Source organism: Bos indicus x Bos taurus, chromosome 1 (assembly GCF_003369695.1).
Source record: "Bos indicus x Bos taurus breed Angus x Brahman F1 hybrid chromosome 1, Bos_hybrid_MaternalHap_v2.0, whole genome shotgun sequence".
NCBI classification, from domain to species: domain Eukaryota; kingdom Metazoa; phylum Chordata; class Mammalia; order Artiodactyla; family Bovidae; genus Bos; species Bos indicus x Bos taurus.
In genome coordinates this window covers 137,708,882-137,728,968 of record NC_040076.1, presented here as the reverse complement: position 1 = coordinate 137,728,968, position 20,087 = coordinate 137,708,882, and the positions used below count along the sequence as shown (strand labels likewise).

The window sequence follows — 20,087 nt, the reverse complement described above, 5'->3', positions numbered from 1 at the left end:
CTTATGAGGCTGAGAGAACCCAGCTGATTCTGCCTGGACTATTTTTTTCTTTTTTTTAGTTTTTATTTTATATGAGAATATAACTAATTAACAATGTCGTTTCATGTGGACAGCAAAGGGACTCAGCCATACATAGACATGTATTCATTCTCCTTCAAACTCCCTTCCCATCCAAGCTGCCATATAACATTGAACAGTTTCCTGGCTACACTGTATAGCCAAGTCCTGTTGGTTCTGTTGGTTATTCCATTTAAAATATAACAGTGTACGCATGTCCATCCCCAATTCTCTAACTATCCCTTTCCCTATCCTTCCCCCTGGCAACCATATGGTTATTCTCTAAGTCTGTGAATCTGTTTCTATTTTGTAAATAAGTTCATTTGTATCATCACTTTTTAGATTCTGCCTGTAAGGGATGTCCTATTTTTCCCTCTCTAAGTTACTTTACTCAGTGAGGCAATCTCTAGGTCCATCCCTGTAGCTGCAAATGACATGATTTCTTTCTCTTTAACGGCTGAGTAGTATTCTAGCGTGCATATGTACCACATCTTTATTCATTCCTCTAGAGCAAGCACTTCTTAAACTGTGATTCCTGAAGGTCCCTTAGACTCTCTCAGAAAGTCCGTGAAGGGAAGATGATTTTCACAGTAACACTAAGATGATATTTGCCTTTTTCATGTTGTTGGTATTTGCACCAATAGTGCAAAAGCATCGGTGGGGAAAACCACTGGTGTCTTGGCTCCTGTCAAGGTAGCATCACTTTACCAGTGGTCATTCCAGTTTTGCCAGCACAACTTTGAAGGAAAGAACATGCAGTTTCACTTAAGGATGCTGTTAAGGAGCAGAAAAATTCTTAGTGTTATTAAATGGACATAAGTTTGAGCAAACTCCGAGAGACAGTGAAGGATAGGGAAGCCTGGCATGCTGCAGTCAATGGGGTTGCAGAGTCAGACTTGACTGAGCTACTGAACAAAACAAAACAAATTAAATCTTGACCCTTAAATCCATGTCTTCTCCATATGCTGGGTGATAAAAGCACCAGAAAGCCCCTCTGCCTCAAAGAAAGGCACGTGTGCCTTTTCTCTCATGGAACATCATTTTTATTTAACAAAAGACTGATACAGAAATGAGAGTTACTCAGACATGGGTATTCAGGAGATATTTTCTTGAAAATGAATGAAGTGAGCCTGCTACTTCAATGAAAACAACTGACAGTATTTGTTTCCAATGACAGTATTTGAGCTTTCAAGCAAAGAATAGAATTTTGGAAAACCTGTGTCTGCTGCTGGAATTTGACTGATCCTCAATACTCAGACTGTCTGATGAGATCAACTGTGATATTACACAGCAGAAGAACGTGATTTTTTTTTTTTAGACTGTAAAATAAAGTGTGGAAGTATTTGAAGCATGTGAATAAGAGTAGGTCATTATTTTCCAAATGACCAATGTTACAGAATCATGCATGAGTAAAGGAACCATGGAAAATGACAGGTATTTATTGATATGCTTCCATATTCCAAATTGCAACTAACCTTTAAGAAACTTGTTGAGTTTTGTTGTGGTAAAAAGAATTAGCACAATTATCTTAAAAATATTCATCCTGTTACCAACTACAAAATCACATGAGGCTAGATTTGCTTCATTGTACTTTAGCCAAGACCTCATTTCACAACAAGTTGAATGCAGAGGCAGAAATAAGAATCCAGTGGTCTTTTGTTAAGCAAGAGATACAATGCATCTTGTCTCACTGACCATTTTTTGGTTTTGAAAATATAGATTTTTCTAAACATATTTTATGTTAATATATAATGAGTTCATTATTGATATAAATTAATTAATAAATTAATTATAATTTCTGTTTCAACTTCAAATACCGCACATATTAATAGACATAAACCACAGAAATAAAATCTTTCTGGAGTCCTCAGAAATTTGCCGGTGCGGGAGAAGGCAATGGCACCCCACTCCAGTACTTTTGCCTGGAAAATCCCATGGACAGAGGAGCCTGGTAGGCTGCAGTTCATGGGGTCCCTAAGAGTCGGACATGACCGAGCGACTTCACTTTCACTTGCAGGCATTGGAGAAGGAAATGGCAACCCACTCCAGTGTTCTTGCCTGGAAAATCCCAGGGATGGTGGAGCCTGATGGGCTGCCGTCATGGGGTTGCACAGAGTCCGACACGACTGAAGCGACTTAGCAGCAGCTTAACAGCAGAAATTTTAGAGTGGATGGTATCTACTGAGGCTTGTTGGAGGCCTCACATGGATGTAACTCAATAATTCCAAATTTGCACTCCAGAGCCAATGTAAAACCAGAGTACTTTTCATTTGACTTTAGCCCTTTTACTATGTAAGACAATTGTTGAATTTTGAATGAATTTTCTCTAATTACAAACTGGCAGTTTTTATGTGAAATACCACATTTTTCAGTTGTCTTGAAAAACTGAATGGCCTGGCTTTACTGGGTCCACATCCTGCCTGGCCCCTGCGGTTGGGTGGAGTAGCCTTCCTCTGCATGCATGCCTTCCAGTGTCCCTCCATTTTTGCCACATCCCATTCTTTACATTCCTCCCTTTAAACCTGCTCCTCCTCAGTTGTCCACATGGTTTCTAAGCTCCTGGAAACATCTGTGTTTGAAATATCTCATTTACATGGTCTTCTCAGTAGCAAGAAGCTGGGAAGACCTGGGTGTGTCTCGAGACTCTTCCACTGCTCCTTGGGAGATGTTATATATCACAAGATGCCAAGAGCCCATGAAGAGAAGATAAAATCACCAGATGAGTCAGGGATTTTTGAAATGGAGGCAAATGTTATATTTTAAGACTCATTTTCTCAAATATCTTAATAATCTGCTGCTGAATATGGCAAGTGGATGGGTAAGGTGTCAGGAGAGTAGCTGAAATGGGGGTTAAAAAATGAGTTTGTGCTCAAGAGCCAGAGTGTTTGTGTTCAAATCTTGGTTATAAACCTTTTGATAGTTGTGTGCCCTTGGATGAGTTATCCAAACTCGGTATGTTTTAGTTTCAATGAATAAATAAATGAAATAAATGAAAAATGAGACTCATATAATGTACCTCATTGGGTTGTTGGAAGAATTAAATGAGGCAGTATGTGACAAGCAATTAGAATAGTGGCTGGCACAAAAGAGGCCTTCAATGATTCTTAGCTGTTATTTTTATTATTCTTTTGAGCTGGGCTCGAGCCTGGCTATGAAAAGGAAAGTCAGCTGCCTTAGGTTCTGCCAGAAAACCTGGACTCTGTCCTTACCACCCTATCTCCCAGATCCCAGGCATCCTGACATGAATGCAGTGGATTCCAACAGATATTTGAGAATGACCTGGTGCCTCATTTTGATTGATGGGCACAGTTACTCAATTCATACCTGTTAAATCTACAGTGGATTTGGCAGAAGTACCTAAATAGACATTTCTCCAAAGAAGACATACAGATGGCCAACAGGTACATGAAAAGACATTCAGCATCACTAATTATTAGAGAAATGCAAATCAAAATTACAGTGAGCTATCACTTCAACCAGTCAGAATGGACATCAGCAAAAGAATCCACAAAGAGTAAGTGCTGGAGAGGGTAAGGATAAAAGGGGACCCTCCTGCACTGTTGGTGGGAATGTAAATTGGTGCAGCCACTACGGAGAACAGTATGGAGGTTCCTCAAAAAACTAATAATAGAGCTACCATTTATCATCTGCATTGTGCTTAGTTGCTCAGTCATGTCTGACTCTTTGCGACCCATTGGATTGTAGCTCTTTAGGGTCTCTGTTCATGAAATTCTCCAGGCAAGAATACTGGAGTTGTTGTCACTTCCTTCTCCAGGGATCTTCCTGACCCAGAGACTGAACCCGAATCTCCTGTGTCTCCTGCATTGCAGGCAGATTCTTTACCTCCTGAATATGATTCAGCAATCCATTTCCTGGGCATGTATCCAGAGAAACCATAAATCAAAAAGATACATACACCACAATTTCATTGCAGGACTATTTACAATAGCCAAGTCATGGAAACAACCTACCTGTCCATCGACAGTTGAATGGATAAAGAAGAGGTGGCACATACATATGCAATGAAATAATGCCATTTGCAGCAACATGGATGAACCTAGAGACTATCATACTAAGTGAAGTAAGCCAGACAAAGAGACCTATCATAAGACACTTATATGTAGAATCTAAAAAATGATACAAATGAACTTATTTACAAGACAGAAAAACAGACTCACAGACATGGAAAGCAAACTTATGATTACCAAAGGAGAAGGGAGGAATGGAGAAATAAATTAGGAGTCTGGGACTAGAACACACACACTCCTTCATAAAAAATAGATAATGAGCAAGGACCTACTCTATAGCACAGAGGAACTATACTCAATATCTTGTAATACTCTATAATGGGAAAGAATCTAAAAAGCTAAATCACTTTGCTGTACACCTGAAGCTAACACAAAATTGTAAATCAATTATACTTTATTAAAATTTTAAAAAAATCTATAGTGGATTTGATGTTGCTCATGAGGCATATTAATAAGTCCATTCATTTGTTCTTTCATGCATTTACCTAGTTGATTAGTATTCTATTTATTCTTTAAGTATCAGTCTATTGAATGGCTTTTTATTCATTAAACATATTACTTACTATGTTCCTGGCACATAGACATGGAAGCTCATGTCCTTGTTTTGGGTTAGAAACGACCATCAACTATTTCTGATGAACAGGGTCTAAGTATTTTAATTCCCTGTCTGTTATAAACAAAGATCCACATGTTTCTATGGGACTGTTGAAAGATTTATTCCTAACATAAGACCAAGTCAGTTCAGTTCAGTTCAGTTCAGTCGCTCAGTCGTGTCCGACTCTTTGTGACCCCATGAATCACAGCACACCAGGCCTCCCTGTCCATCACCAACTCCTGGAGTTCACTCAGACTCAAGTCCATCGAGTCAGTGATGCCATCCGGCCATCTCATCCTCTGGCGTCCCCTTTTCCTCCTGCCCCCAATCCCTCCCAGCATCAGAGTCTTTTCCAATGAGTCAACTCTTCACTCGAGGTGGCCAAAGTACTGGAGTTTCAGCTTTAGCATCATTCCCTCCAAAGAAATCCCAGGACTGATCTCCTTCAGAATGGACTGGTTGGATCTCCTTGCAGTTCAAGGGACTCTCAAGAGTCTTCTCCAACACCACAGTTCAAAAGCATCAATTCTTCAGTGCTCAGCCTTCTTCACAGTCCAACTCTCACATCCATACATGACCACAGGAAAAACCATACCTTGACTAGACGGACCTTTGTTGGCAAAGTAATGTCTCTGCTTTTCAATATGCTATCTAGGTTGGTCATAACTTTCCTTCCAAGGAGTAAGCGTCTTTTAATTTCATGGCTGCAATCACCATCTGCAGTGATTTTGGAGCCAAAAAAAATAAAGTCTGACACTGTTTCCACTGTTTCCCCATCTATTTCCCATGAAGTGATGGGACCGGATGCCATGATCTTCGTTTTCTGAATGTTGAGCTTTAAGCCAACTTTTTCACTCTCCTCTTTCACCTTCATCAAGAGGTTTTTTAGTTCCTCTTCACTTTCTGCCATAAGGGTGGTGTCATCTGCATATCTGAGGTTATTGATATTTCTCCCGGCAATCTTGATTCCAGCTTGTGCTTCTTCCAGCCCAGCGTTTCTCATGATGTACTCTGCATATAAGTTAAATAAGCATGGTGACAATATACAGTCTTGACGCACTCCTTTTCCTATTTGAAACCAGTCTGTTGTTCCATGTCCAGTTCTAACTGTTGCTTCCTGACCTGCACACAGATTTCTTAAGAGGCAGGTCAGGTGGTCTGGTATTCCCATCTCTTTCAGAATTTTCTACAGTTTATTGTGATCCATACAGTCAAAGGCTTTGGCATAGTCAATAAAGCAGAAATAGATGTTTTTCTGGAACTCTCTTGCTTTTTCCATGATCCAGCGGATGTTGGCAATTTGATCTCTGGTTCCTCTGCTTTTTCTAAAACCAGCTTGAACATCAAGAAGTTCACGGTTCACATATTGCTGAAGCCTGGCTTGGAGAATTTTGAGCATTACTTTACTAGCATGTGAGATGATTGCAATTGTGCAGTAGTTTGAGCATTCTTTGGCATTGCCTTTCTTTGGGATTGGAATGAAAACTGACCTTTTCTAGTCCTGTGGCCACTGCTGAGTTTTCCAAATTTGCTGGCATATTGAGTGTAGCACTTTCACAGCATCATCTTTCAGGATTTGAAATAGCTCCACTGGAATTCCATCACCTCCACTAGCTTTGTTCGTAGTGATGCTTTCTAAGACCCACTGGACTTCACATTCCAGGATGTCTGCCTTTAGGTCAGTGATCATACCATCATGATTATCTGGGTCGTGAAGATCTTTTTTGTACAGTTCTTCTGTGTATTCTTGCCACCTCTTCTTAATATCTTCTGCTTCTGTTAGGTCCATACCATTTCTGTCCTTTATTGAGCCCATCTTTTCATGAAATGTTCCCTTGGTACCTCTAATTTTCTTGAAGAGATCTCTAGTCTTTCCCATTCTGTTGTTTTCCTCTATTTCTTTGCATTGATCGCTGAAGAAGGCTTTCTTATCTCTTCTTGCTATTCTTTGGAACTTTGCATTCAGATGCTTATATTTTTCCTTTTCTCCTTTGCTTTTAACATACATGAAATAAATCACTGTTCAAAAATGGCCTTAAAATGAGAAACAGGACTATAACTCTTGGAAAAAATTCTGTTAAGTACCCAATTTATTCATAAAATAATACACTTTCAATATTTATGATTTTTTTCAGTCATATATTTACCATCATTCCCAAATATGCTTTTGGCTAACATATATTTGTAAGGTTAAGATCTATATTTATAATACTGGAAATCATACAAGGCACTTGATTTGCACATTAAATACTTCCCCCCTTACCAAACAACAAACAAATCTATTGTGCCTTGTCATTTACCTTCCTGTATCTGTGAACAAAAGTAGGCTCCACCTAGGGCATTTTATACTTGCAAAAAGCTTGCCCATTTCTCTGTAAGAAGATTATACAAGTGAAACATTCATTCTTTAGGTTCAAGAGTGGCCAGTTTATATCAAAACAAAACACCTCTACCCAAAACAGTCCCAAGCATTTGTGTTGATGATTGAATTTGCTCTCAGGAGTGATAAGAAGCACAAAGAAGCCCAAGCTAAACATAAAGATCAGTCTGGTGGGCCACCTCTCTGGGGAGCCACACCACATGGCCATTTTCTGTGGACAAGTCTCCACTGTCAAGGGTCTATTGAAGACTCTTTGAGGTCACACCTAAGGATTGACATAAACATGGGGCCTGAATTGGCATCATCTGGGATTCTGTGATAGCTGCTTACGTCTTGAGCTCACACAGACCTATTGCATTAGTCTAAACTTTAACAAGATCCTCTGGTGAACTGTATACACAAGGAAGTCTAAGAAGTGCTGCACTGGGTGCCCCAGCCCCACTTTAAGAAGATCACCTCTAGCTGGATAAACATCTTCTTCAGGGGAGACACCATTCCCAGCAGGGAGGAATTATAGATGACAACTGCAAAAACAGTATGGTTTTTGTTTTTTTTTTATTTTAAACATGCAAAATACAGTCCATGCATCTGCCATTTTAAAAAGTCTCTCATCCTGTAGCAGATAAAACCAAATATGTTTTGGCTATCAACATTCAAGAAATGTTTCAAAATGCTTTACAGTGTAAAGATAATAAGAAATTTAGCAAAATTTCAACAAACCTGTATAAAAAACAGATACAGATAACTTTTTATTTCAAGGCAACATGCTGTAATGTAAAGAGTAAGTTATAATTATCTGTGTTTCTTTGTAAAAAGTCTTTAACAATACAAGGGATTAACAGATCCAGGCCTCAGGGCTACACATGCAAAAAAAATTGTCAGTTAGTTAAAAATCACCAAACGTGCTATTTTTAAATGTGTATTTGTGTGTCTTTTTAAGTACAGGAGTAATAGAAGTATTAAATATTAGCAGGAATAGTATCTGAGAACTCAGTAAAAGTGTGTACAGTTCATGGAGCCAGTGTCCGGGAAGATTCATACATTTCTGATGAACATTTTGGCTTAATCCCTTTGCCATTGTAATAGTCCACGACTTGGTTTGGGACTTCAGCCAACACGCTCTTTGCCAGGGCAGCTGGAGATGCCTGCAGGGAAGAAGAAATCAGCATGACTCTGGCACCTGGTTGAACTAATCTGACCCAAATCAGCCTAAAACACTTGAATCCTGCTCTGAACAGCCGGTTTCATTCACTCATTCATTTATTCATCATTCATTCTGTACTTGTCAGCATCTACTCCAAGCAAGAGTTGTTAGATTGTTGGAAAGTGAGCTTTTAATTTCATAACTACGGTTTTTTCATATCTGTCTCAAAATAAGAACTATTCACATCTGAGGATGGGTGAACACTGGATGGTAGGAAGAACTGCCTTGCAGTTTTGTGTTTGAATTACATTCAAATCCAGACACCTATTTATGTCCCAGGCACTCTGGGAGTGTTCCTAGTGTCTGTGGTTCTTGCCATTAGAGAAGTTACAGTCGTGTGGAGGGCTTCCATGGTGGCTTGCTGCTGCTGCTAAGTCGTGGCAGTTGTGTCCGACTCTGTGCGACCCCATAGACGGCAGCCCACCAGGTTGCCCTGTCCCTGGGATTCTCCAGGCAAGAACACTGGAGTGGGTTGCCATTTCCTTCTCCAAAGCATGAAAGTAAAAAGTGAAAGGGAAGTCGCTCAGTCATGTCCGACTCTTCGCGACCCCATGGACTGTAGCCCACCAGGCTCCTCTGTCCATGGGATTCTCCAGGCAAGAGTACTAGAGTGGGTTGCCATTGCCTTCTCCCTCTTTGGTGGCTTAGACGTTAAAGAATCTGATAGCAATGTAGGAGATGCAGGTTTGATCCCTGGGTTCGGGAAGATCCTCTGGAGGAGGAAATAGCAACCCACTCCAGTATTCTTGCTTGCAGAATTCCATGGACAGAGGAGTCTGGTAGGTTACAGTCCATGGGGTAACAAAGAGTCAGACACAACTGAGCAACTAACACACACACACACACACACACACACACACACACACACATGTGAGGGGAGCCTGGTGGGGCTGAAATGAACCCTCCCATGAGGCAGAACACGATCCACACCACAGAGCAGCAGATCACATCACATGTGAACTTATTAGAAACTAAGATCCTTAAACCCATCCCAGAACTAATGTATCAGAATCTGCATTTTAACCCAATGACTAGGTGACTCCTATGCATATTGAAATTTGAGAAGCACTGCCCTAGGGAGTCACAAACACTGTGTAGCTAGAGCACAGAAAATCAAGAGCGTAAGTCATCTAAGAGATCACAGCAGGCTTCCAAGAAGAGATAGCATTTAAGTTGGGTATGTTTTGAAACAGGGAGAAGGAGAGGACTGGCATTTGATCATTCTAGGGACAGTGAGTCGTCTGATGGGGCTCTGAAGGAAGTGTGTATTAGGGATGTAGGATTGGCTGTGCATTTAGCTGGAAAATGAGCTTGTGGCCGAGTGATGGAATGTATTGAATACTGCGCTAGTTTCTGTAGCCTTTCTTCTATCAGCAGTATAGACTCTAAGCCTTGGGGCAGAGGAAGGTGGAGGCGGACATTCTGCATGGACTCTGGACTCTTGCAGAGCTGGGCTTGACCTCTGACCCTGGCACTCACTATTAACTGCCCAGCCCCTGGGCAAGTGAGATTGCCTGATTCTCATTGTTAGCAGTTACTGCAGAGGTTGAGAACTTGAGGCAGAGTGAAATGTTTGAGGTCCCTCAGGAAAAATCCTGAAGGAAAGAGGGCTGGCCTAAACGCCAGGCGATGAGGTTTCTACCTCTTGCCTTCCTTGTCACTCAGCCATTCGACCTTGCTAAGCCCTGATGTTTTGAGACAGGAAAGGAAAGAATAGGAATTCATTCTACCTCAAACATTCTAGGTGGTTCAAAATGCAAGAGATCTTAAAAATTTCAAAAACGATCTGAAAATACTGTGCTTCTAAAGTGACTGCTCACATTTTGAAGATGTCAGTATGTTGGCCATTGGCATCCATTAACACTCTTTTATTTGATAAATAACTGCTCAGGTGTGTTAGATCATGGCCAACTTGTACACTGGAGAAAACACAAGAGTCATTTTCTCTCTTTTCTCTTTGGTTGTTGCCCACACAAAGGCTAGAAAGATAAGGACTTGATTTCCCAGTCTTCCTGGCATGTGGGGATGCCGTGTGACCCAATTTCATCATTTGAGACCCAAGTGAAGTTTCCTCGGGGCTGTTTCTTGGAAAGCTCTTCAACAGACATCATCAGTTCTATATCTCTTTTCCCTTCTAGAATCACATTATAGAATTTCTAGAGCTTTGGCAACCATTTTATCATTATGAGGAAATAGCAAAAAGAATCTCTAAGTGGTACTGACACTATTGAATCATTGAAAAAACTAGCCAGTAGCCACTAGCCCCTAACATTTAGTTACATGAGAAAAGAAAAGTATATTTGTACTTACATTATCAATTTTGGCACAATTTCTATTTTGCTATACTAGATATGTTTGATTATTCTTCATGTGGGGACTATTCCACTGTATCATAGGATGCTTACAAGCCTTTCTGGCCTCTACCTACTGGATGAAAGTAGCCATCAAAAATGTTTCTAGCCATTGCCAACTTTTTCTGGGGAGAAAAAAATCATCCTTGGTTAAGAACAACTCATGTGATCCACTGTGATGGGGGGTTGCTGTTATGTTGAGACAAAAATATTCCTGACCAGTGTGTCAAATAGAACTTGCTTGGGTGATAAAAGTATTCTGTATCTATGCTGTCCAATGTGGTAGTCACCAGACACATGGTGTCTCTGAGCCCCTGTGATATGGCTAGTGTGACCGAAAAACCCACTTTTTAATTTTAATGAATTTAAATTTAAATAACCACATGTGGCCCTTTGCTGCTGTGTTGGATGGCACAGCTCCCAAAGATTCTCCTGCCCTTTGCACATCTGTACTGGTGGTTCTGGTGAGCAAAGACTGCTTGGAGTCCTCAGGTTAGGAAAAGGAAAAAAACATGAAAGTAGCTGGCAACAACAGTAATAACAGCTGCATTTATTCACCACCTACAAGCACCAGGCACCGTGCTGAGCTTTATATAGGCCCTTCCTCTAATCTTCCAAAGCGTGTATCCTTTACCCCATTTTACAAACGAAAGTCTGCGACACAGAGAGGTTAAGTAAATTGCCTTGAGTCACACAGCCCACAGCTTCTGCCTGTCTGAAGGTCTGAGTTACTTTGCAGAGCAGAAAACGAGAGGCAATTCACAGGTTCCTGGCTGTATGAAATGATATCAGCACCTCATCTGGTGCTTTATTTATGGTATATTGAATTCAGAGTAGATTAATTTGGATAATGAAATAGTTCTCAGAATCTAATTTGAAATTCAGGAAGATAAGGTGCGTGTTGAGCTCCTGGTGCTCTGCTCTGTGGTCCACAGGAAGCTAGGACCCTGGGGCAGAGGGACAGCCAGCCCACCCCCTTCCTGGCCCCATTAGGCACTTCCTTACTGCAGGTCCCTCGTCCCCTCCTGCCACCCCACCAAGGTCTGCCTTCTTCATGTCGCAACTCTGGCCATGTCTCTGAAGTTTTGTAGTGACAGGGTAGCCCTCCTCAACCACCCACAGATCACTTAGGTGGACACCTGTGTTCCAACTGGGCAATTCTCCAGTAAATTCCCAGAAGTTAGACCCATGGCTCCTCATCTCACCGTGGTCCCAGTGCAAGCACGCAGCAGGCAGTCTGTAAGTGTGTGAGGGAGAGCAGCGGCTGGAACGAAAGCGGCAGCCCTACATGGCAATGAGGCATGTGTGTGTGTGTGTGTGTGTGTTTGCAGCCGGTAGGGAGAGGGTGGTTTGGGGAAACTCTTAAACCCCTCATCACTCAGGCAATATTGTGGGTGGTGGTCACTCCTGTGGTACTTGTGTCAGCTGGATATTACAGTCTGGAAGAATGCCCTCTCCCACCTTGGGCATCACCCGAGCAACTAGCTTCATTGATGGATACAACTGTAGGGGCTTCAGCTCCAGCACACCCCGACTTGACAAAGATGCCCCTCCTTGCTGTCCTGTGCAGACACCTTGGGGGCTTGAAACCTCCCCTGGGCAAGTTGAAGATAGGCTACAGTAGCAGAGGTACCCTTCCCCCAGGCTTAACTGCCCACACTTGTGGCAGCTTTCACAAGGGGCGTGGGATGAAGGGGACTCTATAACACAGCAGGGCTCTTTAGGCCCACCACCAACCCAGAGGGAAACTTCACGTTGAGTCAGAAAAAAAAAATTTCTTTTTTAACCCGTTGGTCATGAACCAGTTTTGAGTCTACCTTGGCAAACTGATTTCAGCATTTTTCCCTACTGATCACAATCAACTGTTTAATATTATCCTTTAAACTAACTTTGTCATCTTGCTGGTTCTTTCATTACTGAATTAAATAAATCTTTGATGATGCTTACTATATATTTATAGAGGATTTAGGATTCTATCATTTTGTAAACATACTTTGCCAAGGCAAACACAGGCCTCTGCCAGGGCACATGGCTTGAGAAGGAGAAATGAGGCTGCATTTCAGCTCCTCTTTCTACTTCAGCTGGGCAGGAAACTACAGCTCCTCTTTCTACTTTCCTTGAGCAGGAAACAATCTGTCCAACTGTATATGCCATCCTTGGGTACACTGAAGACCCTAAATTATGTAGACAAGGCCAAATTCCAATGAAAGGTTGGCTACATAGTTAGCATGACTCCTCATCCATAACTCAGGGCATACTTCTTTCTCCAATGAGTCAAGCGTTACATGTCCTAGCTGGGAGGTGGCCTGGCCCAGGCAGGTATGGCTGGCATTGCTTCACTACCAACACTGGTGGGAAAATGGGGGGTTTCTGCTTTCCAAAGGTAAGCCCCCCAAATATGCGTACGTGTTTGAAGTTCCTGAAGGGCACGAACTGGACGATGTCACGGAGGACAGGCTCTCCCTTGGGTGATCTCAGAATCCCATCATCACCGTCCAGCATCTGCATGTCACTGAAGTCTGCGTTGCCTACTCCCACGATGATGACTGACATGGGGAGGTGGGAGGCATGGACGATGGCCTCCCGCGTGTCAGCCATGTCTGTGATGACCCCATCAGTCAGGATCAGCAGGATGAAGTATTGCTGCCATAGGTCAGACATCGGGAGACAATGGGGACAGAGAGGTGGGGGAGACAAGGACAAAGCCAGTTACACACTCAGGTGGCTCCAGTGCACACTGACCACAGCAAAAGTGATGACTAACTTTTCCTGAATGCCTGAGTTTACAGCCCTAAACACCAAAGACTTAAGATGAATGGAACTTAAAGGCTGGCTCAGTAATTGCAAGTAAACCCAGATAATCACCTTGCTGCTAAGTTGCTTCAGTCGTGTCCAACTCTGTGCGACCCCAGAAATGGCAGCCCACCAGGCTCCCCCGTCCCTGGGATTCTCCAGGCAAGAACACTGGAGTGGGTTGCCATTTCCTTCTGCAGTGCATGAAAGTGAAAAGTGAAAGTGAAGTCGCTCAGTCATGTCCGATTCCTAGCAACCCCATGGACTGCAGCCTACCAGGCTCCTCTGTCCATGGGATTTTCCAGGCAAGAGTACTGGAGTGGAGTGCCATTGCCTTCTCCACGAGGTATAGACAGAATAGTAGAGGAGTCAGGGGACTGGTTTCAAAGCCTCATTCTCTGAGATGGTGGGAATTTCCCCCTGAATCCTCTGGGTCTCACCCTTTTCAGCTCTCAAGTGAGTGGTAGAGCTGGATCATTCATACGGTCCTCTTCAGCTTGGAGATTTGCAAATCTAAAGTGGAGCTGCCTAATTTAGCCACCAGCTCCATGTGACTACTGAGGCCTTGAAATGCCATGAAAGCAATGGAGAAACAGAATTTTAAATTTTATCTCATTCAAATAAATTTAAATTTAACTTAAAAAAATGGGTACCTGATTGATTTACTGGAAATATTTTAAGTATATTTGCACAACTATAAATATGTGAATCTAGGGGACATATGTATACCTACGGCTGATTCTTGTTGATGTTTGACAGAAAACAACAAAATTCTGTAAAGCAATTATCCTTCAATTAAAACATAAATTAAAAAAATATGGGAATCTACTTTCTCAATTATCAATTTATTGAATCTATATAAGGATCAAGTATTTTTGATGATAATTTAGCATCTAAATTGAGATGATATAAGGATAAAATTCAGAGAAGGCAATGGCACCCTACTCCAGTACTCTTGCCTGGAAAATCCCATGGACAGAGGAGCCTGGTAGGCTGCAGTCCATGCTAAGAATCAGACATGACTGAACGACTTCACTTTCATGTATTGGAGAAGGAAATGGCAACCCACTCCAGTGTTCTTGCCTGGAGAATCCCAGGGATGGGGGAGCCTGATGGGGTTGCACAGAGTCGGACACGACTGAAGTGACTTAGCAGTAGCAAGGATAAAACACACTAGATTTTGAAGACTTAGTACAAAAAATAACTTAAAATACTTTATTAATAATTTTTATATGGAGTACCTCTTAAGATGATGGTTTTAGTTATGCTGGGTTAAATAAAATATGTTATTAAAATGAATTTCCCTGTTTTTCTTCAGCTTTAAACTGTGAATACTGGAGAATTAAACATTTCCACATACCTCCCACTCTATTTCTAGAGGATGGCACTGCACTAAAGCCCTAGGAGAGGTGAGGATTGTGGGCTCTCCTTCTTTAGATTGTGTGCCCTGGACTGGTGAGTGGCCTGCAGATGGCTGCCCTTCTCCAAGGGTGGGGGTGAAGGCTCTTACTACTCTAAATTATGGCTGAACAGGCTTGTGGGAGTCTCATCTGAGGCGGAGACTGGACAGGAGGCTCCATACTCATCAGCACAGGGAGGGCTAGGGAAGGGCTATGGGGTCTGAAGAGGGAAAGTTCAGGGAGGACCTCCTTGTCCTTAGTTATTAGAGGCATCATGACAGCATCTTGGATGAGAAGGGATTCGGGAATGAGGTTACTGAGATGCTACTCACACCAAACTCTAAAGAACTTTTAATGTAATCTTTGCAACATGCTCATCTACAGGGAATAAATGTGAGATGGTGAAACCACTCCAAGTTGCCACATTTCAAAGGAGAAAGGCTAGATAGGAAATCACATGTTGAACACATCTGGTTTTGAGAATCACACTTAAAAGGTTGCATATAGGGCTGGTAGTGCTAAAGAGTTCCCATTTTTCTCTGTGAGTCTGAAAAAAATATTTTTAAACAAAACAACCCAGTCAAAACACAACTGGAGAGAAGAGAAAGTCATACTATGATGAAGACAGACACGTGTCCTTAACGCTTTTCAGTTTAATATAGAGGCAAATTCTGTTCCATGTCTGCTAATTACCCATCCCTAGTTCTAACCGAACAATTTTTACATTCATTTGAGTTATCAATTTTCATCCATACCTATGCTTTTGGAGTCTTATACATTCACAGAGAAAGTGGCCTGGGAGTTTGAAGGAAGGTTTTAATCAGGGAAAGTGATGGAGGAGCTAGGGAGGTGTAGGGAGAAGGGGCCAAAGGAGGCAACTTGGTGGCTTAGGGATGGATGGATGTGATGTAGGAAATACCAGAGTCATAAATGACTCTTTGCAGGGTGCGCCTTGGAGGCTATAACAGGTACCAAATCTGGTTGGAGCCTCCTCCTGATTCCTGAGCAGGTGGCCTTGTGAGTGAATCACACTTCTGCACCCCTACCATTCACTCCTCACCTTCCCCTAACTCCTGTTTGATCTGATCTTCATGGTTCAGGGCATGGATCTCCCTAACCTGTCCCCTACAACACCTCCAGGAGCAAACAACCTGACAATCACACCACCATATTGAGGAATTTAGAGTTGTCATTGTCTAGATCGGGTGCTGGGAAAATATTTTCTGTAAAGGGGCTATGATAAATACTTTAGGCTGTGTGGGCCATAATTGTGTCTGTGGCAATGACCTAACTATGCCTGTTAGAATGAAAATAGCCATGCTAAGTTGCTTCAGTTGTGTCCGACTCTGTGCGACCCCATGGACTTCAGCCCACCAGGCTCCTCCGTCCATGGGATTTTCCAGGCAAGAGTACTGGAGTGGGTTGCCATTGCCTTCTCCAGAAAATAGCGATAGATATTACTTAATAGGAATGTGCATGGCTGTGTTCCAATAAAACTTTACTGAGGGACACAAGTTTAATGTCATATAACTTTTGTGTGCCATGAAATATGATTCTCCTTTTGATTTTTTTTCAACCATTTAAAACTGTAGAAGCCATTCTTAGCTAACTGAAAAACAGGTTGCAGAATGTTGCTGGCTTTTCATTTAGAGCAGGGATTCTTTTTTTCTTTCCAGTAATTTTTATTCATTCTTTACTTCTCTCTCATTTGCCTTGATTTCGTTTTTTTTTAATTTATTTTTTAATTGAAGTATAATTGCTTTACAGAATTTTTTTGGTTTCTGCCAAACATCAGGATGAAGCACCCATAGGTATACATATGTAACAACCTAGAGAGGTGGGATGGTGAGGGAGATGGGAGGGAGGTTCAAAAGGTAGAGCAGGGATTCTTAACCTGGGCTTGCAGACTGTTGAAATAATTTCAGGCCATCTGCACAGTTGGGGTAACTTAAAGTTCTGTTTTCACTTACCTTTAACTAAAAATGTATCATTTTTCAATTCTGAGTATAATCAACAAATAAAATTGGTTTTAACTGTACCTGTGGCTGAGTCACCAATAAAATTACAGAATATGTTCCTGTTACAATAGAGTGTATCATTTACATTCAATATTACTTAGAAATAACGAATTATTAGGCCAGGCACTAATTCTCATAATTTAAATTTATTGCTATATTTATGATGCTTCTATGTCACATTTAAAAATATTTAGCTAACTGCATTTCAACATAATTGGTTTACTTTATAACATATATTTTATTCTGTGCATTTAAAGGCCATTCTGAGGAGGGGGTCCATGGGCTTTACCAGCTGCTAATGGTGTCCATGGATCAAAAAGGGTTAAGAAGCTGTGGTCTGAAGAGACTGTCAAGATTCTAGACCTGATTCTCCCAGGTTTAATCTCGCTAAAGGTAATAGGCTGCAGACTGCTGGATCGAAACCCTGATGGAAATTTCCAATAAAGCTTGCAGTAACACTTGCTTCCAAAATCAGGGTAGGAAAATGCTCATGGGTGAAACATTATAGTCTGAATGTACTTGAGGTCTTGTTTAAATAATAAGGGGATTTTTTCTTTCTAGAAGAGTTTCATAAAACTGGGGAAAAAAATCCTATAGCCCCAGACTTCCTGAAACCACTTGCCTACAAGGTTCAAGGTTAGGACACTTAGCAATCAGTGATAACAAGGGGGCCCTGGACCACACTCTGTTAATAAGATAACAGAAACTCCTAGGGAAAGCATCAGTGTTCCTGGCATACAAGAATGAGTTATTTGAGAAGATATGGATTAGATCCTTTCAGTACTGTTTTCTGATCTGTCCTTTCAGAGTAGACCCATCTGGCCCTGGAGGAGTAGGTGATGCCCAAAACCTCATTCTGGTTTCTATTAATACAGAATGCACACCTATGTCAGATTCTCTTTACTCCTGTAAGTGTTGGTACCCTAGAGAGGCTGAGATAACTCAGTTTTCAAACTGGGCTCCATGGAGCCCTAGAGATGCCTTGGATCCTCTTAAGGATAAAGCAGCTTAAGTGTGGACCCCACCCCTTAGCCCAGATTGAGTCAGAACAGTCTGTTTTCTTAAAATCTATATGTTTGGTTTCTAAGAAAGATATTATTTGAAGAATTTGAGGTTCTGGTAATTTAAAGGGGTTAAAATAAATGAAATACTGATCTTGTCCAACCCTATCCCTAAACCTTGCATCTGTGAGGATTCAGAATTTCTCCAAGGCCTCTTGGGTTTGGTAAGATGGAGCTGCTATTGATTTTGACAAGTGTGGTCTTCAGAGTGGTGTCAGGAGCAAGGTTTGGATGGTGTGGGTAGAGGCACCAGAGGAAAGAGAGATGGAGATGGTGAGTACGGGCAGTTCTTTCAGTGAATTTTGCTCAAAAAGAGTAAAATAAGGGACAGTAGCTAAAGGGTAGAGTGGTGTCAAGGGAGAGCTTTGAACTTAAACAAGAGAAATTACAACATGTTTTATTTGCTAATAGGAATGAGTCTTCAGTAGAAAGAGAAATAGATGATAAGGAGAGAAAGGGAATGCAAGTACGAGGTCAGTGTTCCTGGATAGTTGGGAGGTGTGTGATGCAGTGCACAGAGCAGACACCACTGTGAGATGGGAATATATCCAGCCCATCCTAACATAAGGGATGCTGAGAACACAGGCAGAGAGCATGGGGGAAAGATGGGCTCACATAGGAAGGTGAGGCAGCAGTATATCATGTTCTTTATGCAAATCTAGTATTGGGGAATCCAGGATAAAATCATAAAGAAAATTTCAGACATCATTAATATTCTGCTAAATCTGAAAAAAATTTCAGTTCAGTTCAGTTCAGTCGCTCAGTTGTGTCCGACTCTTTGTGACCCCATGAACCGCAGCACGACAGGCCTCCCTGTCCACCACCAATTCCCAGGGTCCACCCAAACCCATGTCCATCGAGTCAGTGATGCCATCCAACCATCTCATCCTCTGTCGTCCCCTTCTCCTCCTGCCCTCAATCTTTCCCAGCATCAGGGTCTTTTCAAATGAGTCAGCTCTTTGCATCAGGTGGCCACAGTATTGGAGTTTCAGCTTCAACATCAGTCCCATCAATGAACACCCAGGACTGATCTCCTTTAGGATGGACTGGTTGGATCTCCTTGCAGTCCAACGGGCTCTCAAGAGTCTCCTCCAACACCACAGTTCAAAAGCATCAATTCCTCAGTGCTCAGCTTTCTTTCTAGGTCAACTCTCACATCCATACATGACCACAGGAAAAACCATAGCCTTGACTAGATGGACTTTTGTTGCCAAAGTAATGTCTCTGCTTTTTAATATGCTATCTAGGTTGGTCATAACTTTCCTTCTAAGGAGTAAATGTCTTTTAATTTCATGGCTACAGTCACCATCTGCAGTGATTTTGGAGCTCAGAAAAATAAAGTCTGACACTGTTTCCACTGTTTCCCCATCTATTTCCCATGAAGTGATGGGACCAGATGCCATGATCTTAGTTTTCTGAATGTTGAGCTTTAAGCCAACTTTTTCACTCTCCTCTTTCACTTTCATCAAGAGGCTCTTTAGTTCTTCTTCACTTTCTGCCATAAGGGTGGTGTCATCTGCATATCTGAGGTTATTGATATTTCTCCCGGCAATCTTGATTCCAGCTTGTGCTTCATCCAGCCCAACATTTCTCATGATGTACTCTGCATATAAGTTAAATAAGCAGGGTGACAATATACAGCCTTGACGTACTCTTTTTCCTATTTGGAACCAGTCTGTTGTTCCGTGTCCAGTTCTAACTGTTGCTTCCTGACCTGCATACAAGTTTCTCAAGAGGCACATAATGATGGTATTGAAAAAAGATACATAGAAAAATTATTATATTATGGTAATATATGTAACTCTAATGTAATTGGGTGGCGCTTCCCAGGTGGTGCTAGTGTTAAAGAACCCGCCTGCCTGTGCAGGAGATGTAAGAGACACAAGTTTGATCCCTGGGTCAGGAAGATCCCTTGGAGAAGGGCATGGCAACCCATTCCAATATTGTTGCCTCGAGAATCCCATGGACACACAGAGTCTGGCAGGCTACAGTTCATGAGGTCACAAAGAGTCGGACACAACTGAAGTGACAGCATGCACACCACATATTAGGAAAAAAACTAAACTCTGGCCTTTCAGCTTTGGTTTGCATTTTTCTTAAGAAAACCACCAAAAGGACCTCAAACATCATGACATCTTCCCCATGATGCTGTGTGTTACTTCACTTGACTACTAGGTAGAAGAATAACCCGTCATTTTAT

General features: G+C 41.8%; 1 protein-coding gene across 3 annotated transcripts in view; it reads right to left on the bottom strand.

The window, feature by feature from the left end:
• Window positions 1–7,596: 7,596 nt before the first annotated feature.
• Window positions 7,597–20,087, bottom strand: part of CPNE4 (copine 4) — a 681,945-nt gene continuing 669,454 nt past the window's right edge. For all 3 annotated transcript variants that reach the window (XM_027546045.1, XM_027546065.1, XM_027546054.1), the window contains exons 15-16: window positions 13,022–13,258; window positions 7,597–8,205 (exon numbers count right to left, since the gene is read on the bottom strand). In XM_027546045.1, coding sequence (XP_027401846.1) covers window positions 8,071–8,205; window positions 13,022–13,258 — 372 coding nt within the window. In that variant the 3' untranslated portion in view covers window positions 7,597–8,070. The remainder of the gene's footprint in view (window positions 8,206–13,021; window positions 13,259–20,087) is intronic.